The following is a 20,439-nucleotide window of genomic DNA, read 5'->3' as shown; positions in this document are numbered from 1 at the left end:
CAGGGAACACGGACAGGGAACAGGGGCAGGGAAAAGGGACAGGGAAATGCGACAGGGAACACGGACAGGGAACAGGGGCAGGGAAAAGGGACAGGGAAATGGGACAGGGAAAGGGGCAGGGGACAGGGGCAGGGAAAAGGGACAGGGAAATGGGACAGGGAAAGGGGCAGGGGACAGGGGCAGGGAAATGGGACAGGGAACACGGACAGGGGACAGGGACAGGGAACACGGACAGGGAACACGGACAAAGAACAGGGGCAGGGATCAGGGGCAGGGAACACGGGCAGGGATGACAGGCAAAGGTCATGGGCAGGGATCGCGGGCAGCAATCGCAGGGCTGCGGGGAGGGCTTGAGGGCAGAGGCTGCGGGCGGGGATCAGGGGCAGGGGTGCAGGCAGGAGCTCCAGCGGGGACTGCGGGCGGGGACTGCGGGCAGGGACTGCGGGCAATGCCCGCTCCTCCCCGGCCGTGACGGCGGGGGCGGGCCGCGGGCAGCACCGCCCCGGGCTGGGCGGTCGCCGGGGCCGGAGCGGAGCCTGCGCTGCCGCCCGAGCCGCTCCGCGCCGCAGCAGCCGCGGGGGCAGCGGGGCCGCTCGGGGCCGCTCGGGGCCGCTCGGGGCCGCTCGGGGCCGGGTTCCCGCGGCGCGACCCGCGGAGCCCCCGGTGGCGGCGGGAGCGGCGCTCCGGGCTCGCCCCGCAGCAGCCCCATGGCGGCGCAGGAGCCGCCGCGGCCGCCGCCGGCCGGGGCCGAGCCCCCGGAGCCGGAGCCCGGCGGGCGGTACGAGGCCGTGGTGCCGCACTGGTTCTACTGCAAGGTCACGGACACGCGGGAGCGCTGGGTGCCGTTCAGCGCGCAGGACTCGGAGCGGCTGGAGGCCGCGCACGGCGCAGGTAAGGGCGGCACGGGCCGGGGGTCCCGCGGCACCGCCGGCCCCGGCTCTGCTTCTGTGCCGCGTCCCCGCTCTGGAATCACCCTAAGGAATGGGCCTGCTGGGGCTGACGGGGGAGCATCAGGTGTGTGCTTGGATACCAGGGGGAAATTCCCTGTACACACACATGGCTTCCGCCTGGGATGCTAGGTTTTCCCTCGAGGAATCGTAAATTGGGGCTTTTTTGGCCACGTGCCCGCTCCCAGTAACTGGGCTGTTCGGATGCACCAAATGGTCTGACCCCATTCAGCTGATACTGCTCTCAATTATATATAATCATACTGCAAAGCATCCTCTGGCGAGGCGGGGAGAAGGCTGCCAGCATGGCAGGAATTCCGCTGGGAGAGTCCCCACAGCACGGAGCTGTGCCTGCTATGAGAGCAAGGATTGGAGGTCAGCTCCAAGCCCTGTGCTGAGGCCCCTGTGTGCCAAATGTCACCATCTGTGCCACCTGCTGCTGCCACAGGCAGAGCTCCGATTGCCCAAGGATTGGCTCCCGTCCTCCCTCGCCCAGGAAGTTTCGGATTAGAGGCTGTGCTGCCCATCCCCGGTGCTGCTGCCTGGCCCAGCCTGGCACGGGGTGCTGTGCCACCAGCCCAGCCCACAGGCAGACCCAAAAGGCAGCGAAATTCACAGTTTGAGGTCTGTAGGGAGTTCTCTGCTTTGCAGCAGAACCCCTGAGACACAGGAGACCCTGGGGCACCCCCACTGTTCCACAACGCACTTCCCAGGGCCTCAGTTTCACTTTTACCCTCCAGGCCAGGCAGGGAGAGGCCACTTAAGCATGTGCCTGAGCTGGAGAGAAGGACAGTGCAGTGTAATGTTTTTATCTTACCTTCTGCCTCTGGGGCAAGTCTGACTCGGGGGGGGTCTCACCCCAGCAGCGCTCTCGGAACTGGGGTGCGGAGGACGCGGGCATCTGCTGCCGTGGTGGCTCTGAGCCGCCCGGCTGCGGTGCTCCAGCTCTGGGAGCTTTGCCATTCCAGGCCTGTGGGGATTGACTGCAGGCCCTGTTCCCACAGGGAAGGAGCAGGAGGGCGTGGTGGTCCCCACCTCGGGGGGCAGGTACGACGTGCACCTGCGGGCGCGGCAGCGCGTGGCCGTGTACTGGGAGGAGGAGGCGGCCGAAGTGCGGCGCTGCACCTGGTTCTACAAGGGGGACAAGGACAATAAGTTCATTCCCTACTCGGAGTCCTTCAGTGAGGAACTGGAGGTAAACACACCCTTCCTCCTGGTTTCCACCTCAGCTTCTCCTCGTCACACACTGCCTCTGATGTCCCCAAACCCCGTACAAGGCCACAGTCAGGCCTGAGGACATGAACTCCAAAGAGGCTTTGGCACGGCATTCCTGCAGCTGATTGATGTAACTGTGAGCTCTGCCGTGGCCTCCCCTTCCCCTGCCCTCGTCTGGCCTCGGTGCATCCTTCCACCACACCTGAAAGTGCCAGGCTTTCCTTTGGGATGATGCAAACGTAGAGATGTATAGGCAGACGTATAAAAATACCCATCTTTGCAATAATCTCCATTCTGATGTACCAAAACCAGTTCTAAGGGGATGGGGAAGTCTGATGCTGCTGCTGTCAAAGAGGGGAGCTCTTGAACACTCTCAGCAGGTGATCCTGGGATGACCCTGCTGCTCCTCCAGCTGATTTCTCTGCTTCCTTTGCAGAGTATTGATAAGAGAGTTTGAAAATTGGGTGGGGAATGTCCCAGGAGGTTGAACATTGATGGGCACGCTTCCAGCTGACTCACAGTGGGCGTTCTCTTCTGTAGGAAGCTTACATGATTGCCGTGACCCTGGGTGAGTGGAAGAAGAAGCTGGAGTCCCCCAACAGAGAAGTCATTATCCTGCACAACCCAAAGGTGAGCAGGCCAGGTGGTCTCCGTGGTGACCAGTGAGGACATCCCCTTGGGTCTCTTTGTGCTGCTCCCTTCAAATGGGTTTGTCCCAAAGCCATTGCACTCACCTGCCTGTGCCAGAGGAGAGGGCGATGGCAGCTGAGCCTGCCAACAGCTTCACATTTCTTTCCAGCACCTCTGTGGGCAAAGGGCTGGGCCCAGCACAGTCTGGTACCACAGCAGTTGCTGTGGCTGTCCTGCTCCCGGGTCACTGACAGGCTCTTCTTGTTCCCAAGCTGATGGTTCACTGCTTCTGCTGTGGCTGTCCTGCTCCCGGGTCACTGACAGGCTCTTCTTGTTCCCAAGCTGATGGTTCACTGCTTCTGCTGTGGCTGTCCTGCTCCCGGGTCACTGACAGGCTCTTCTTGTTCCCAAGCTGATGGTTCACTACCATCCCGTTGCCAGCTCCGACGACTGGGTCTCCACCCCCACGGAACAAGGCCGGCCCCGGACTGTGAAGAGAGGAGTGGACAACATCGCAGTGGAGATCCCCAGCGGTGAGCCTGCTTCTCCCCTCCACCCATCCAAAACCCCGTGCAGAGTTCTCCAGCCTGATCCCTCACAAAGACTGGAGGAAGCTCCCATGATCCTTTAAGTGAAGTGCACGTCAAAACATTTTGTGCCAAAAGGATCCCAGTGGTTTCAGAAACCTCCCCAGCCCCAGCGAGCTGCAGATCCAGGGGAGGGTGGTGAGCTTCCAGCTCCTGTGCAGAGACAGAGCTCTGGGAGCTCTGCAGTGCCTGAAATGACCCCTGAGGTCTCGATTTGTACAGGAGGGGAGTTTCTTTCCCTGCTAGGGACACAGTGGTTGATCACTTACCTTTGTGCTGGTGACTCTGTGGGGCACATGCTGTCCCCATCTCTGCAGCCAAGTGTCAGCTCCGTCCCCTCCCAGCTGCCCTGAGCTCCCAGTCAGGCCTCAGCACTTGTCCCCATGAGGACATCAGGCAGTTGCTCCATTTTCCAAGGGTGCCTGCCCTCAGGAAGGCACGCTTGCAATCCGAAGTGTGTGGGAAGTAGAGAACAAGCCCTGACTCCACCTGGGGCCTGCCTGGGAGATGCAGGGGCTCATCAGAGTGGGCTGGGCATGGGGCAGCTGCACTGAGAGCTCCCGATCCTGCACCTCCCTGTGCTGAACCACTGCCCCTTCCTCTACTGCCCTGTTGGTCCAGCTCCATCCCAGGGCAGCTGAACTGAGCAGAACTGAGAAATCCCAGCAGCCTTGAGGTGTAAATCGGGCGCTAAGGAGGCTTTTCATGGGCTGAGGTGAGGGTGGGAGGCTGCAGCCCTGCACGGGGGTGCCTCCAGCAGCTCTGGTCCCTGCTGGGCGCTGTCTCCTCAGCAGCTGTGCCCTGAGCTGCCCTCCCCTCCTCAGGAGAGCCGCTGCAGATCGACCACCTGGTGTTCGTGGTGCACGGCATCGGCCCCGCCTGCGACATCCGCTTCCGCAGCATCGTGCAGTGCGGTAGGTGTGGGCTGGGGGAGCCTCCCCTGGGCACGGCTCCCGCTGCCTCAGACCATCCCAGCCCCCACGGCTGCACGGCCACACCTGCGGGCTGGGGCAGGGCAAAGGCAGCCACCAGAGCCCACCTCCTGAAAGGGCTTAGGCAGCTGCTGCTCGGCGGTTCTGCTTCACGACAGAGTCGTATTTTACAAATTTCTGAAAGCTATTTTATAATTTTTTTTATAAATTTCTGAAAGTTTCTTATCCTGACTGGCAGATTAAAGCCCCGCCCCTGCGAAGGAGGTACAGATGGGGCAGCCAAATCCAGTAAACACACGTGGCAGGACATGGAGTCTGTAGTTAAAGATTCAGGGGCTTAGGGGAGCAGCAGCAGATTAAAGACCCCGGTGGGATTTCCCCATAATGATCTTTCATCGTATTAAGTGGTGTTGGTGCCACAGGCTGGCCCCAGAGCCTGGTGCATCTCCCTGAGAGTTCTTCTGTTCCGCAGTGAATGATTTCAGGAACGTCTCGCTCAGCATGCTGCAAGCACACTTCAGGAAGGCCCAGGAGCAGCAGCAGGTCGGGCGGGTGGAGTTCCTGCCTGTGAACTGGCACAGCTCCCTGCACTCCACGGGCGTGGACGTGTAAGTGTCAGCCCCTGCCCCGCGGCCGGGGGTTGGCAAAGGGCACAGGCAGCCTCCTGCCCCGGAAACTCCACTCTTCTGCTGGAAAAGCAAAGGGAAAGCTGTGAGTGTTTAGGGTAGGGGTGAGCAGGACAGACAGGGACCCCCAGAGCACATCCCCTCTGCCATTCTGCAGCACACAGCAGGTGCCTGCTCCCATCAGCATCCCGAGAACAGGGGCTTCTGCCTTCCCTGGCTGATCTCAGGAGGGACCGTGGACATCCACGCCTTGCTGCAGCCTCTGAGAACTGAGTACCCAGTTCCTGCAGTGCAGCCCTGCTCTGCAGTGCCCCAGCAAGGGCAGAAAGCGGGCCAGGCTCCTGGGGAAGAAAGGACAGGCTCTTTATTCTTGGAATGTAAGATCACAGGCTGTGCTTTGCCTTCATTCCGGGCACAAGCTGAGGGTCTGGATTACAACACGCCTCGCTGGAGACTGTGTCAGTCCTCCCCCGAAGCCGTACTTTGCTTTAGAACAGGGTGGGGTCCCGTGGCTTCCCCAGCTGCAGCCCCTGCGTCCTTTCCCCGCAGTGACCTGGAGCGGATCACGCTGCCCAGCATCAACCGCCTGCGTCACTTCATCAACGACACCATCCTGGACGTGTTCTTCTACAACAGCTCCACCTATTGCCAGACCATCGTGGACACGGTGGCCTCGGAGATGAACCGCCTGCACCGGCTCTTCCTGCAGCGCAACCCGCACTTCAGGGGCGGGGTGTCCATCGCGGGGCACAGCCTGGGTGAGGGCTCGCCCGCGGCGTGCCAGGGAGCGGCGCGGGCACAGCCACCCGTGCTCTGGGCTACAAGGGACGCCTGCCACGAGACCAGGTTGCTCCAAGCCCTGTCCCAGCTTCCAGGGGTGCGGCAGCCACAGCTTCTCTGTGCCAGTGCTTCACCACTGAGTAAATCATTTCTTCCTGCCATCTGCTCTAGCCTGTCCTCTGCCAGTTTAAAGCCATTGTCCCTTGTCCTGTCATTATCTGCCTTTAAAAAAATCCCAGGGTGCAGCTGTACCATCCCAAAAAGGAGGTGGCTCGGGCTCTTCCCCTGCAGATGCTGATGCTCTGCCCATGCCTGGTTTCTAGGGTCACTCATTTTGTTTGATCTCCTGACGAACCAGAAGGCTGATCCCGAGGAGGACGAGCACTGTGCACAGGTATGGGAGCTGTATGTGCACAGGTGTGTGCACAACCCCTCCCTCCACAGCTGCATGGGGATGGGGCAGAGGACACAACGTGCACAGGAGCAAACTGAAAGCATGATCCCTTCTGGAACTGTTCACAGGGGTCCAGGACAACCTCAGGCACGGGGGGTATTGAGGAAGTAAAAGAAATCCTGAAGATGCTGGAGCTGTCTGAGTATTGTGATGTTTTTGAGAAGGAGAAAATGGACAGGCAGGCACTGGTGAGAAGTTCCCGTGTTTTACTGGCTCTTGTGGCTCTTCTTTGCTTTTCTTCCCCACCAGTGCACATCTTCTGGTACTGAGTCACACATGAAGCATCTCTGAGGAGGAACACAGTCCCACAGAACAGACATCTCACCACACCTCTGCTCCTGGACTAACACCAGCTTTGCTTATTTTCCAGTTCTTGTGCACAGAGAAAAACCTGAAAGAAATGGGAATTCCTTTAGGGCCAAGAATGAAAATACTCCATTACATCAGCTCCGAGACAGAGATGAAGGTTTGTTTTCTGCATGGCTTGTGCTCATGCCATCCCATCCCATCCCATCCCATCCCTCTGACACAAGGACCCCTTTGTGCTGCTGCAGGATCGGAGCTCAGCAGCTCCTGGGCACGGTGAACGTGGAGCTGGGCCAGGGTCCCCGTCCCAGCACGGGGACAGCTCCCAGGATGGCAGGAGCTGCCAGTACCGCGACGTTGGCTTGGGACAGGTAACAGCTGAGCTCTGGCTGCACCCCAAAGCCCTCGTGACACCAGCACAGGGACAGAACATGAACAGATCTGAACATCCCCCTCTCCCAGGTCTCGGCAAACTACCCCCAGCTGAACTACAAGCCCACCATCTTCTTTGCCTTTGGCTCTCCCATCGGGATGTTCCTCACGGTGCGAGGAGTGAAGCGGATCGACCCAAACTACAGCCTGCCCACCTGCAAAGGCTTCTTCAACATCTTCCACCCCGTAGGTATAAGACCCAGAGCTGTCGTGCGTGAGACACGTGCAGCACGAGCCCTGGCCACTGTCCCCCTCTCGTGTGCAGTTTGACCCGGTGGCGTATCGGATCGAGCCCATGATCGTCCCGGAGCTGGAGTTCGAGCCCATGCTGCTGCCCCACCACAAGGGCAGGAAGAGGATGCACCTGGGTATGGCACAGGCAGCCCCTGTCCCCTGGCCCGGGGCTGCTGCTGCAGCCCCCAGCCCCACAGCCACCCCCCTCCTGCCTTGCAGAGCTGAAGGAAGGGCTGACTCGCATGAGCGTGGACCTGAAGAACAACCTGCTGGGCTCCCTGCGGGTGGCCTGGCAGTCCTTCACCCGCGCCCCCGTGCCGGCCCTGGAGGCAGGGAGCTCCGAGGCCGAGGCAGAGGCTGGCCCTGAGAAGCAGCCAGGTCGGTGGTGGGGGCAGGGGGTGGCCAGGGATGCAGCCTCGGGAGCTGCCCGTGAAACAGCGTGCCTGGACTCCCACAGCCACGCTGCCCATCACCTGTGCCCGGGAAAGGGATCACCTTTGGGCTGTGGAGGCGCCTGGCTGTCCCCAGATGCTGTGGCCCTCCCCTGTTAGCAGCTGATGAAGGGGTTTTCTGGGGGGTCTCAGCACCCCACACCACGTTTTAAGCCCGTCCCACTCCTCTGGCTGTCCCTCGCACTTCAGCTGCCTCTCCCCTGTGTGAGCTGCAGAGGGGTGAAGGGAGGGCCCTGCTGTTGTATTGTCATGGCTGCTGGTGCCCTGTGGGTGAGCCACGCTGCTCTGCCTTCCTGCAGACACAAAGCCAGAGGAGCCTGTGGCAGCAGTGAAGGAGGAGACCCCCCCCATCAACGTGGGGAGGCTGAACGGAGGGAACCGCATCGACTACGTGCTGCAGGAGAAGCCAATAGAGAGCTTCAACGAGTATTTGTTTGCACTCCAGGGGCATCTCTGCTACTGGTAAGTGTCTGTGCCATGCTCGGGGCTGCAAATTTACGTGTGGTGCGAGCAGAATGGCGTCAGTTTCAAAGGCAGCGTAGTAAGAAAAGCCTCAGCTGATCAAGGCAACAAGGTCTTCTCCTGTCTGTGACACACAGAGGGTGGGCACGGACAGAGGAAGGAGACTTGTGCTTCTGCTTGTGCTGCCAGCATTGCAGAGCACTGCATCCACCCCGGCCATCACAGCTGGCCTGACAGCGCAGGGAAGCATTCCCTTCTGATTGCCTTTGCTCCCCTGCAGGGAGTCAGAGGACACTGTTCTGCTGGTTCTGAAGGAGATCTACCAGACACAAGGCATCACACTGGATCAGCCTTTACCAGGAAGCCAGTGACCCACCTGTGCTGTTCTGGCTGTAAGTCACCTCTGCCTAAAGCCCTTCTGGATTTCCTAGGACACCTCAGAGGAGATCTGGTTGGTTTGAGGGAGTAATATCCTTTATCTAAGGCGGGGAACCTGTGTCAGCTTTCTTCTTTGGCCTGTCAGCACCTTTGGCTTCTTTCCTCTTCCCTGCACACGAGCACGATCAGACATGAGGAGAGAACCAAGGAGGGTCCGGGGGGCTGGATTCTGACTGCAGCTATCCCCGTGTTCTCCTTTTGCTTTCTCAGGTCCAGTCCCACAGAGTACTCACCAGGAAAGTCCAGATCTCTTCTCTGCCTTCCTCTCTCCTCTGCTGCCGTGTCCTGCATGCTGCTTCCCAAGTACTTGCTGCTGCCTGGAGATAAAGATGGATTTTCCTCCATTTTGGGTAGGGGTAGGGGGAAAAACTGTCGAGGAAAAACCACTTCTGCTCAAACACACACAACACCTGTACAGTGACTCCCTGTGGCAACGTGTACTTCTAACCCTGTGCCCTGTGAGTCCCCACACCAGCTCCTCCAGCACTGCAGCAGACGAGCTGTCCGGGCTCGGAGCCCCGCCAGGCCCTGGCTCGGTGAGGACGCTCACAGCCCGGCACCTCGAGGAGAAAAAGCCTTAAACACACAGCGTGGGGAGAGCTGCAGAGCCTTGGAGCAAGGGAGATGGCTGAGTGCTAACACAGACCCCCACACCAGCACTGCAGGCCCGGGGGGCGAAGCCCAGGCGAGCCAGCAGGGGCTGTGCAGCAGCCAGCCTCCCCCCCTGCACTGCTGCTGCACGCTTGTGCACCTGTGCCAGGCAGGGCTGCCCCGTGAGAGCAGCACGCTCGTGCTGCTCCCAGCTTGGGGGGTGCTGCTGGGGGCAGCTCAGGGCCCCCAGCCAGCCCAGGCTGCAAACCAAGGGCACCCACGCCCCTGCAGCTCCAGCCAGCCCGGGGAACAGCAGCTGCTGCTGGCAGTGGCAGGCAGGGCGAGCCCTCTGAGCCCTGCAGGGACACCCAGCAGTGCTGCTGTCCCACGGGGCTGGCAGGGGAGCACAGAGATCCGTGCCTGCCACGCGCCCCTCCTTGTTCAGCTTGAAGTGTACGAAACGCAGCCAGCCAAGGCTGAGCCCAGGTCCAGCGGGGTCTGCACGCTGCAGGAACGACACCAGCTCTGTAGGCAGCTCAGGCTGCACCTGCCTGGAAGGTCTTTTCTGAGGGGGCAGGGCTGGAGAGGCTCTGTGATCCTGCCCTGGGCACCAAAGCTGCCTGGGATGGGGCTCCAGTGCTGTGTGAGGTGTTGCTGTGCAGCCTTTGGAAGAGCCAAACCACTTTTCCCCCTGCTGATTTTTGCCCTGCATGGGGTAAGGAGCCTTCCCCCCCCCCCCCCCCAGCCTGTTGGTTTGTTTTTCCTCCATTGTCTGTTATTTGCACTATTGGAAGGGTTTTGTTTGCAGCCTCCATCCCTCCTCCCCTCCCGAGGAACAGAAGCTGTTCTTTACCTGACTGCAGGAACAGCCAAGCTGCTTGGTCAGCACCTGACTGCTGGCTAAGGTCTCATGGGAGTAGGAAAAGGAACAGTCTTAACATGGGACACTAATGATCAGCTTTTTAAGTTATGCACTTTGTTAAAAAAAAAAAAGAAATACATTTTAAATGTTATTTAATGTCTTTTCCAGTAAAAGCCAAAATAAATACGTAGATGACTGTGGTGTGTGCATGTCTGAGGGGAGAGGGAAGGGCTAGAAAATTCACATGTGCAGTTCTAGGGGAAAGTGAGGCTATTTCTGTAACTATTGAAGCTGCAGAGTTCTAGAGGGTCCAAACTGCAGCTGATGGGGTGGTGTTTCATTACTGACTCACCTGCCTTGCTCTGCTGCAGCCTCACCTGTGCTGTTTGCATGTACACACACTTGAAACCCGTCCTTGGAGGGAGTGGTGACAAACAACTGCTCCCAGAGCTGCTGCCAGGCAGCAGAACCTGGATCTCAGCAGCACTCTGCCCCTCCTTGTCTGAGACAGACCATGGGCAGGGAAAGGAGCACCCGTGCAGGATGCTCTCACACAGGTGCAGGGATGCTCCCAGACACCATTTCATTTTCTGCTGTCATCTCTCCTTGAAACTACTAGAGCTGCAAGGAAAGAGCACCCACCAGAAAGCCCAGCAGACACCAGAGGGAATGGCTCATAAAGCAACAACCCAAACCTTGAAATAAAGTTTTAGTACCACAGCTCATTACAAAAATTAAACTCCTTTATTTGGGAAATTAGAAAAGCTCAAAGTTGGCAGGTCCTGCACTTCATTTCCCAGGAGAAGGGCTGGGACAGCTCGGCTGGACTGCAGGGAGGTGGCCAGTGGTGCCTCCTGGACTGGACATGAGAACTCCCACCAGACCGAGCACACTGGGTCGTCACATCTTCCCAGTTTGTGTTCACACCCCAACTGTCTTTGTGCAGCTTGGCAGCCCGAGCGCCTCCCTCCCTTCACAGTGGGCCTGAGGAGGGGGCGGCCTACAAAATTCAGTGAGATGAAGCAACACAAGGGCCAGGGCAGGAAACTCACCAGCTCGGCAGGGAACACCTGCCCAGGGGTTCGTCCTCACTTCTCCTGAGCAGCCTCCCCCAAGCCTCACCCTGCCCTGGCATCCAGGGAGCAGGCAGGAAGAGCCTGGCACTAGATGTTCAGGTGGAAGCTGGCAGCTGGAGGCTTCTCCTCGTGCGCTGGCAGCGGTTTGGGCTTGGCCAGAGATGGTTTGTGGCACGTGGGGTCTGTCAGGGGAGGGTAGTACTGCCTGTAGCACAGGTATGCGAGCACCAAGCCCATCACTGAGCCAACCAACACATCTGTGGGCGAGACCAGAGAAAAGTTAATGGCCCTTCACCCTCCCAAGCCTCCTGATCAATTCCTCAGCAGCAGCTTTTCTGCTAGATCCATAACCTGACTTGGCTGTAAACCCAAGCTTGGTATGTATTTCAAGACCACAGAGGAAGGCAGCAGTTCCCTGCAGGTGGCAGCAAAATTGCCACTGGAGGAGTAAAAAAAACCCCCCAAGTCACTGTTTGGGGCTCTGAACACTTCTGTGGCACCACAGCCCCCCCGTGCCTGGAGTGCCCTGCTCAGGGCACCTGCTGAGCCCCGTCCAGGTGCACCACAGCTGCTCACCCACCTTCCCAGTGGTGCTTGTAGTCGCAGGTGCGGGACACGGCGATGAGGGTGGCCAGGAAGAGGGGCAGGAGGAAGGCACAGAAGCGCAGGGCCCGGCCCCCCCGGCCTGGAACGAAGCTGTGCAGCTTCCCTGCCACGTAGAAGGCAGAGAAGGCAAGACCAGCGAAGGCAACTGGAAGAGAACAGAACAATGTCGGTTCAGAATAGCTCCAGGCTTTGCTGCCAGACCCTCACCCTCTGCTGCTGCAGTGGAAAGGCTGCGAGAGGTGTCTGCCTGTGCCTGTGAGCCAAGGGAAGTACCAGCTGGGACTGATGGATCCTAGAAGCTGCTACCTGGCACACATCCCTCCTTCTGGGGTTGCAGACAGCTTTGGAGCACATTTCTCACCCCATTCCTTTGCAGAGGGAAACCCGAGTCCCTCTGGGAATGCAGCCAAAGCTGTGGGGTGCAGGAAAGCAAATGCAAGCTGCCCTCCCCACGGGTCCTGCCCCCCAGAGCTCGCTGCAGCAGGAGGGAGACGTGGCAGACTCACAGGACGAGTGTCCGCTGGGGAAGCTCTTGCGGCCCTCGGTCACCCTGCGCGCGTCCCCCGTGCACGCCAGCTCGGCGTTGGCTCGGCCGTCCGGGAAGCAGCGGTGGAAGAAGTCGGGCCGTGGCCTGGGATGGGGAAGTGGAGCTCAGGGCCCCCCTGCGTGGGCACTGCCAGCACCCACGGGGCAGCAGGGAGCACAGGGAGCTGCCCGTGCCAACGCGATCCTCCCCAGCCTGGGCCTGAGTGAGCCCATCTGAGCGATGGCCTGAGACAGCAGCTCCCCAGTGTTTTTTCTATTTCTAAATTGCCTTTGCAGCTAGAAAAAAACCCACATTCTTTCCAGGCTGAGCATGTCCAAGTTCAGCTCCTGGGCCTGATGTGGCTATTGCAGACCTGCCTGCCCCGCTGGGAACCAGCCAGTCCTCACCTCCCCACTGCGAGCTTCAGGGCGTTTGTGAAAACCCCGTTCAGGGCGAGAGCAAGGCTGGCAGCTGAGAGAGAGCAAAAGGGTCACATCAGCATCATCCCCACCTGAGAGTGCAGCACGTTCAGGCATGGGCAGGGCTCAAGCTGCCTTTCCCTGGAACAAGGAGGAGCTCACCAAGGCAGGCTTCCCTCGTGTCCTCGTGGTCAGCGCCCATGAACAGCCTCGCCAGGATGATGAGCAACAAGGGAGACAGAAATGCGATGAACTGCACAACGCAGGGAGAATTTTAGGTGTCAGTGAAGCAGGTTTAAGCTCTCACCAGAACACAAGAGCAGTTACTCAAGAAGACTCCGAGTGCACTTCCCTTCCCCAAAGGCAAGCAGCAATCTGTCCTCTGCAATCGCTGCACTTCCATCAGAACACAGTCCCCCACCAGCTGGATCTGCAGCAGGCCCTGACCAGCCCAGCACATCCTTTGGCTCTCAGACAGCTCTCCTGGCAGAGTGCTGCTCTGGCTGCCTGTTGGGGGTGTCCCGAGGCACAGCACCTCAGCTCTCCCCTCCCCACAAGCCCCAGCATTAGCTCTGTCAGCAGCACCCGCGCTCTGCTCCGTCAGCAAAACCACAGCTGCTGATTCAGAGCAGTTATCACCATCCCCATCTCAGCCCCGAGGGATTTCACCCCGGGACATCCTCACCACTGCCCGGCTCCCACGGAGTCTGCTCCCCCCTGAGCTCTGGCACACGTCCTGCTTTACGCTGCCTGTTCCAAATGCTATCCCGAGGTTTTGTCCTTCATGTTTAGCGGCCACCTCTTGCAGGAAATCCCACCTGCCATTTTCTAACTCAGGAGCCACAGCCCTTCACCTCAGCCCTGTGACAGAGGGAGCCAATCCCTCTGACACACTGCTCTCTCCTGGAACTCTAACACAGAGTTAGTCAAACTCCTCTAACCAAGCCTAGAGCCGTTGGGAAAACATTTGACAATAAAACGATAATAAATCCCTGCTAAAAATAGCTGCTTGCAAGGAAAACATTCCCTGATAGCGAGAGCTGTGCTATCTTCCATGTGCCCGGTAAGTTAGACGTGGAATGGATTTTGGACAACAGTGCAAAGTCCTAATCCGTTTATCAGCTTCAAATCCCAAAGGCAACCCTGGATGGTAAAGCCTCAAAATATGACAAAGATCGCTGTATGTTTGGCCTAGTTGGTACTAATCTCACAGGATGGGTAGAAAGGGATCTCTGGGGCTGGGACCATCAAGTCCAACCCCTCTGCTCAGGGTGCTCAGAGCACATCACCCAGCACTGTGACCAGATGGATTGTGAGTATCTCCAGGTAAGGAGACTCCCACTGTCTGGACAGCCTGTGTCACTGCTCAGTCACCCACACAGGAAAGCTTTTCCTCCTGTTCAGGTGGAAATGTCCGTGGTGCAGCTTGAGCCTCTCGCCCCCACTGAGCAGAGCCAGGCTCCATCCTCACAGCCCCTCCCTGCAGCTCTTTATCCACAGGACACCATATCCTGCACTTTCTGCAACGTGCACTAGGAGCTGCAGGTATTGCAGTACAAGCCTTTAGCCAGCAGCTTTGCTTTGAAAGGAGAGCTGGTAATTCGAGAATAAATCAAAGTAAACGCAGGAAACACTGGCACAGGCTGCCCGGAGCAGCTGTGGATGCTCCAGCCCCGGAACTGTTCACAGATTATTGTAGGGCTTGGTCTGGTGGAAGGGGGGCGTCCCCCGTAGGTGGGACGGACGAAATGATCTTTTAAGGTCCCTTCCGACCCAAACCACTTCAGGAACCCACTGAACTTACGAACATGAAGACTGTGGGGACGTGGTCCACTTCAACGTAGGGGCTTTTGTAGAGCCACATCTCCTCGGGCTGCACCACGCGCTGGAAGGGCGGCAGGAACTCCGTGATCCTGCAACGAGACGAGCACATGAGCGCTGGGGCGGGCGGGGCAGGGCGGCGGGCGGGGGTCCCGCACCCACCCGAAGGTGGCGAGGAGCAGCGCCCGCAGCGCGGCCTCGGCCGCCAGCTCCGCTCGCCGCATGGCCACTGCGCGCCCGCGGAGTGCCGGGCGGGGCGAGCGCGGCCCGCCCGGAGGAGGGACCGCGGCCGGGAGTCCCGTTATCCCCCCCGCCCCCGCCCCGCCCCGAGACGGAACTGACTCATCTCATCATTGGAACATTCAGAACGATTTATTGAAGTCAACCTCAAGCAAAAAATTTTCAGATCAGTGGAATGTCATTAAAAACCTTTCCAAAGGAATCCTCACGGAAAAGCAAAAGGGAAAAAAAAAAAAAAAAAAAAGAAAAAGGAAAAAAAAAAAAAAGGAAAACAAACAAAAAACCCAAACCAAAACCCCCAAAAAACCACATCGGAATTCCAAAGTATTTGTAAAAAAAAAATAAAAAAAAAAAAAAAAACCAAGGCAACATCTCAGTAAATAGAATGTACAAAAATTATATGTTCTACCATCACACACAGTCAGTAAGAAGCTAAAATATTACAGGCAAGTCTCGATACGCTCTACCTAGAGGACAGGAGCTATCTATGTACAGGGAACCAGCTTTACAGGCTTCACACTATGCAAGAGGACAGAGGCCAACACAAACCCCCCAAAATATTGGATATCTCAAAGTCTATGCGGCAACATCAAGTCATGATACAGTAATGCCCCGTGGAATCAGACACTCCTCGGTAGTGCCAGGGCTGCATCTGCGTCCAAAAACTCTTCCATACCGACTTGGGTGAATATCGACGCTTTGCTATTAAAGACTCGAGTGATTTCGTTAAAATAACATTTCACAGAATCTACAAAGTTTGTTACAGATAAACAAAGTCTACAGAAATAACGACTCTACAAAGGTCCATCTTACAGAGCACGTGGGGATGGAGACGGATCCGCGGGGATCTGTGTTGTGCAACATCACTCGCGTGGAGACAAAGGGGCTGGGGTCCTCACGGCACCCCGGATGCAAACCCCCGGCTCCGACGGGACGGGATCCCCCCGGGGGCTGCGGCAGCGCCGCGGGCTTGTTGGAAAAGTGACACCAAAATGAGATACAGATCCACCCGGGACGGGGAGCGTAGGGGTTCGTCCAGCCTGGTTATGACCCAAAAGCGAGAGAGAACTGCAGGGTGGGGGGCTCCCCGGGACCCCACACAGCTGGGATCTCCAGAGGGACCCCAGGCAGCTGCAGGCCCCTGGAGGTGGCACAGCGAGGGCACAGCCCCGGGGCACAGGGAGTGGTAAATGGCTTTGGCAAAATCACACATGTTTTCCCTTTTTTATTCACATTAATCACAGAAATCCCCTACACAAAGCTCAGTTCCAGCTCCCTACGTCCCGCTCTGGAGCAGCGAGACCCCTCCCAGGGGAACACAGACCTGAGCTGCTCACTCGGAAATACAGTATCACAGGGAACAACTTTTCTTTTCTTCCTGTTTTGCCTTTTTCTTTTTCTCCTTTTTCCCTCAGAACAACACTGGGAATACATCCAACGTGTAGGAGTGTATCGTTAAGTGCAAATGTTTTTTTGCTACACAAAGAGAAATGGTGGGGAAAGCTGACGGGAATGGGAAGCAAAGGGACAGCATTGCCCCAAGGTCGCCGTCTCCCACGCAACACCTGGCGAGCGCACACCTCCGAGACAGCTGCTCCCCAACCCTCCCGTGTGCCATGGATCCACTGTACAGCGGGAGCAGGAAGGAGCTCGGGGGAAGTCAAGGACATTTTCAATGCAGTATACAAAAAATCATGTATAAATAAAAAAGCTGTAAAAGGAACCGCAGAGCTTCAAGTACATTAAACCCTGAATTCAATGAGGCAGAGGTTTCCATGTTAAAGTGACTTCTCCGTACCAGCGTCGGACACCCCCATCCCACCCTCCCCCCTCCCCGCCCACATAATTCTGTAAAGTTTCAATATATACAGATTTTATGCTCATTGATAATTATGTCTAGTAATTGTGTCTTTCCCATTCTATCCTGAAATTAAGATAAGAGAAGGGTTTTTTTAGAAGAAAGGCCAAAAATCCACATTCCAGCCCTATTACTCCATTTGAACTGATTCTCCAAGACCATGTGGTGACCAGAGAAGGTGATTTGCCCACGAAATTTCCTTCCTGAGCTGCAAATGCCTTTAACAGCCTATGGGCAGGACAAGTCTATACAATAATCTGACAGCTACAACAGCTAATGCTGGCACCAAGTGTTCAGGAATGGTGGAGCCGGCCTCTGCACCACTGGAATCACAGAATCGTGGAATTCTTGCTTCTAGATTCATCTGGCCACGGGCTGCAGGATGCCTGCACTGTGCCCAGGTGCAGCTGCAGAGCAAAAGCTCCAGTAAACCACAAACCCTGTTCCCTGGGCAGGGCAGCTCAGGCACTGCCCAGGTGCCAGAGCTGGAGGCAGGAGGTCACCGGGCGTGTGGGGCCACCCCAAAAATTCAACACGAAAGTAAGAGAAAAACATGCCGGTGTGTTCCCATGAAGGAACAACAATGTGCTGGGACAGCACACTGCAATTCTCCACCAAAATCACCAGTTTTGTGGATTTCCCCTAGGTCTCAGCATGAAATGACCCAAGATTCCTTAATTTGGAGCCCACACAAATTAATTCAGCAGCTGCCTCCCACTCTGCTGAAGCCAATCCATCAGAACAGCTGTGCAATCTTTTCCTTACAAAGGAGCTGCACTAAGCAACTACATTCTGGTTAGTCAGTTTACAAAGACATGGTGAAAATGTACATTTTAACATCTGAGCCTGGCACCCAGAACAGCCCCTGCAGTCACCAAGATCCTCTGAACTGGCCTGCTCTCATCTAACAAAGTTAAAGCTTTTTGAAAGACTCACCTTCTCTTCAGTTCAGAGTTTTGTTCACAAACTGAACAACCTCTCCTGTTTTCCCTTCTGAGCCCAAGCCCAGCTGTTGGCTGCTATGAATCACTTTTTGGTGGAAAAAAGAAGCATCTCTAAGAAGTCTGAACACAAAGTGAACCAAGACATCAAGTGGCACAAGGAGCAGCAGCCTCCATCACAGCATTTTTAAGAAGTTTTAAAACAGAAGTTTGAAGCTTTCTGTGCCCTCCCTGTGTCCTGTGTCCTGGCACAGCTCTGTGGCATGGCCAAGGTGGCCACTGACAGTCTGTGGCTCCCATCCAATGCTCCCAAGGTGTCCTGGTGCTGCCACACCACGTCCCTCTGCTCAGCAGGTCACCATGGACACGGGATGAATGGAGCAGGCTGATGCACTCACAGAGCAGCACGATATCAGCAACATATCTGATATATATATATATATATAAAATATATCTGCTGATAGCTGCAATATCAGAATGCTCTGACTTCAGAGAAAATCACTGAACATTATCAAGCCTAATGAAGACTACAAAGTGAACACCCAGGCCCTACAGACACAGCAGCAAGAGCTGTGTTTGGAATTTCTGGGAAGGTTAAACATCCTCAATAAGAGCTTAAAAAGAGACATTTCCCACACAAAACATTAAGAAAAATAAAATCCTTTTTGTACCTTTTTTTTCCTTTAAAAATACCAAAATCCAGCACTGCTTTCCAGCAGGGTTAGTGTCGGACCCTCACTGGAGCATGGCCCACAGCAGGAAGTGCTTTAGGGATCCCAAGAGCTGCTGGCCCAGGAGTGCCCCAGACACCTGTGGGCTCTGTCACCCCAAGGGAGGTGTGGGCAGCTGCTCTGGGCCGAGTCCATGGCACAGCAGCTGCTCAGGGACTGTAGTGTATCTACCACTCTACCATTGCACACACAAACAACTCCCCCTGTACATCAATTTGAGGATGAGAAGGACTCCAGGCAGAGGCAAGGCATGTTCTAAATTCCACACTGACTTTTTCTTGATCTGAGAAGTCTCCGTGTTCCCACAGGTTTGTGTAAGCAGTTTTCCAGAGACAAGGTTCTTAATTCCAAGGCTCAGTTCAGCCAGATGCCAGCAACATTTGATTATTTTCAGTACCCACGAGCAAAGGCTGGCAGGGAGTAGCTGTTATCAGTACACAAATCAGAAGTACTAGCTATACCAGGGTGGGGGGAGACAGTGCTTGGTGAGATCGTGGGCTGGGGGGAAGAGTCACCAAAACTAGCTCCAGCCTGGGGACACCAGTGCCCCGTGGCTCCTTGCACAAAAAAACGGAGGAATAGAGGTTTTCTAAAAAAATTCTGGAACAAGAGCCAACATAAGCCACTTTGAAAGCCTCACTGAAGGAGTCTGTCTCTCTGATTGACAGAGGAAATCCAAGACAGAACCATCTCCTGAGGCATCAGCTGGCTGCTGGGATATGGCCCTTACCCAGACACAAAATACCCTGTTCATAGAGGAAGTGCTGAGATGTTCCTCAGCTCCATTAACAATGAAGATTAAAGTCAGAAGATCTCTCTTAACAAAAAAAATCTTAACATTCCGTCGAAACCAACACGCACATGGGTCAGGTCCCCCTCGTGCCCAAGTCTCCCTGAAGCCAAGGGGAGCCTGAGAAGGCAGGACTGAAGACTCACACTCAGTAACTGCCACCAAACCAGATGAGGAACCCACTGGCAGGACTGCCTTCAGCTCTGCCTGAGGGCTGGGAGCCTCTCCTGCCTGGGAGGGGTTTCCAAAATAGGTGGGATAAAGAAATGACCACTGTGTAATTAAACTCTGGATTTCTGCATGTCTGCAAACACCCAAGACAGCTCTGGAGCAAGGCACCACCATTTCTTCCCCCCTGCCAGACCTTGTGTTACGAGCACTTCCCAGAAGTCACACACCTGATTTCTCACAGGAAAAGCTTCACAATAATATTCATAAGTAAACATGAGAGACAACCTACCTTCTCCAATGCCTTTAACAATAAGTACTGGAACAGAGGCATTTCAGAGTCACCTGGTCTGACACCCACACCTGTCTGTTTGGCATCTCAGTTACAGAGGGGAGAGGCTTTGCTCTTTCCATAAACTAGACACAAAAGTTACGTTGGCTTCGCTGTTTTGTTTCTAAAGACACGATGACTGATCAAAGCCAGATCTTCAACACCCTTTCAAAATTAAATAAATAAATATGTGGCTATGCTTTGCTTTCTACACTCAAAGAACATTATTTTAAACAGAATATTCTTTTCACTGTCAAAAGGTTTACGGTTTTCTTCAAAGGCCAAGACGCTCCTGGTTTCCAACAGTAAGAGCTGCTGTAGCACATTCAAGGGTAAAAGAAAGACCAAACAATAAAAACCAAACACCACTGCCTGGTCCTTCTCTCTCAGGTCAATGGTCCCATTCCAGCTCACACGTGACGGCTCCGAGGACAAAGCCGAGTGTGGCACTGCAAACTCTGAGTTCATCGCCTGCTGCCCCTCTTCTCCCCTCCCGTGTTTGTTTTTAACCAAATTCACTCCTTCGCCTCTTCCACAGCATTCTGTGCTTCCAATTTGCACTTGATCTTGCTCCAGTACTCGGGTGCCACAGGAGACTTGGGGTCGTGCGCGGAGCAGCAGAGGCGGCCGTCCAGCGCCGACGGCACCAGGGCTCCCTTCTCGTGATCCTTACAGAAGGAATGGGGGCAAAACTCACAGAAGGACACGGCAGGATTGCTACAGATGTCACACTGATGCCACGGACATTCCCACTTTCCTGAGGATGGGAGGAGACAAAGAAAGAACTGGAATTAGTGCACTGTGGAGACAGCACTGGCCTTTAACCCTCACTCCGTGTTGGATTGCTCAGATGAATGCAGACAAAGTTGAGAAAAATCAGCCGCCACTTCTGCCTCTCATGTACAAGAAGCTGACTGAAAACAGTTCTACTTTGCATTTTTTAGGCAAAAAGATGATGCTCATGTTTCAATCAAAATAAAAGGA

The 20,439-nt window shown here is 55.9% G+C and overlaps 3 protein-coding genes across 9 annotated transcripts in view; 1 reads left to right on the top strand and 2 right to left on the bottom strand.

The window, feature by feature from the left end:
• Positions 1 to 683: 683 nt before the first annotated feature.
• Positions 684 to 8,829, top strand: DDHD2 (DDHD domain containing 2). The gene is made up of 17 exons (XM_053966292.1): positions 684 to 891; positions 1,952 to 2,142; positions 2,703 to 2,792; positions 3,205 to 3,325; positions 4,204 to 4,293; positions 4,784 to 4,919; positions 5,487 to 5,695; positions 6,041 to 6,111; positions 6,240 to 6,359; positions 6,542 to 6,637; positions 6,726 to 6,848; positions 6,940 to 7,095; positions 7,175 to 7,277; positions 7,363 to 7,521; positions 7,895 to 8,057; positions 8,338 to 8,449; positions 8,706 to 8,829. Exons 1-16 carry the CDS (start codon positions 708 to 710, stop codon positions 8,426 to 8,428), a joined length of 2,103 nt encoding a protein of 700 aa, XP_053822267.1. The 5' UTR covers positions 684 to 707; the 3' UTR covers positions 8,429 to 8,449; positions 8,706 to 8,829.
• A 1,844-nt stretch (positions 8,830 to 10,673) lies between these two features.
• PLPP5 (phospholipid phosphatase 5) lies at positions 10,674 to 19,507 on the bottom strand. 4 transcript variants are annotated; one of them, XM_053966325.1, is made up of 7 exons: positions 19,417 to 19,507; positions 14,380 to 14,488; positions 12,738 to 12,828; positions 12,564 to 12,627; positions 12,137 to 12,261; positions 11,605 to 11,775; positions 10,674 to 11,281 (listed from the first exon to the last, which is right to left on the bottom strand). In XM_053966325.1, the coding sequence occupies exons 2-7, from the start codon at positions 14,437 to 14,439 to the stop codon at positions 11,112 to 11,114; spliced, it is 681 nt and encodes a 226-aa protein (XP_053822300.1). In that variant the 5' UTR covers positions 14,440 to 14,488; positions 19,417 to 19,507; the 3' UTR covers positions 10,674 to 11,111. The 4 variants fall into 4 exon arrangements, with proteins under 4 accessions (XP_053822300.1, XP_053822298.1, XP_053822299.1 ...); XM_053966323.1 differs by lacking the exon at positions 19,417 to 19,507 and adding an exon at positions 14,559 to 14,651; XM_053966324.1 differs by lacking the exon at positions 19,417 to 19,507 and adding an exon at positions 14,559 to 14,651 and having other exon boundaries at positions 10,674 to 11,206.
• The window catches only part of NSD3 (nuclear receptor binding SET domain protein 3), a 36,171-nt gene continuing 30,478 nt past the window's right edge, over positions 14,747 to 20,439 (bottom strand). For all 4 annotated transcript variants that reach the window (XM_053966280.1, XM_053966283.1, XM_053966282.1 and 1 more), the window contains one exon: positions 14,747 to 20,212. In XM_053966280.1, the coding sequence (XP_053822255.1) occupies positions 19,971 to 20,212 (242 nt within the window). In that variant the 3' untranslated portion in view covers positions 14,747 to 19,970. The remainder of the gene's footprint in view (positions 20,213 to 20,439) is intronic.

Source organism: Vidua chalybeata, chromosome 28 (genome assembly GCF_026979565.1).
Source record: "Vidua chalybeata isolate OUT-0048 chromosome 28, bVidCha1 merged haplotype, whole genome shotgun sequence".
NCBI lineage: Eukaryota > Metazoa > Chordata > Aves > Passeriformes > Viduidae > Vidua > Vidua chalybeata.
This window is presented reverse-complemented; position numbering and strand designations above follow the sequence as displayed.

Coding starts and splice junctions, on each gene's coding strand:
- DDHD2 (XM_053966292.1), top strand. CDS start 708: ATGGCGGCGCAGGAGCCGCCGCGGCCGCCGCCGGCCGGGGCCGAGCCC. Junction 2,793..3,204: donor TTATCCTGCACAACCCAAAG/GTGAGCAGGCCA, acceptor CTTGTTCCCAAG/CTGATGGTTCACTACCATCC. Junction 6,638..6,725: donor GCTCCGAGACAGAGATGAAG/GTTTGTTTTCTG, acceptor GTGCTGCTGCAG/GATCGGAGCTCAGCAGCTCC.
- PLPP5 (XM_053966323.1), bottom strand. CDS start 14,620: ATGCGGCGAGCGGAGCTGGCGGCCGAGGCCGCGCTGCGGGCGCTGCTC. Junction 14,489..14,558: donor CTGCTCCTCGCCACCTTCGG/GTGGGTGCGGGA, acceptor GTCTCGTTGCAG/GATCACGGAGTTCCTGCCGC. Junction 11,776..12,136: donor CCCCAGCGGACACTCGTCCT/GTGAGTCTGCCA, acceptor GTTCTCTTCCAG/TTGCCTTCGCTGGTCTTGCC.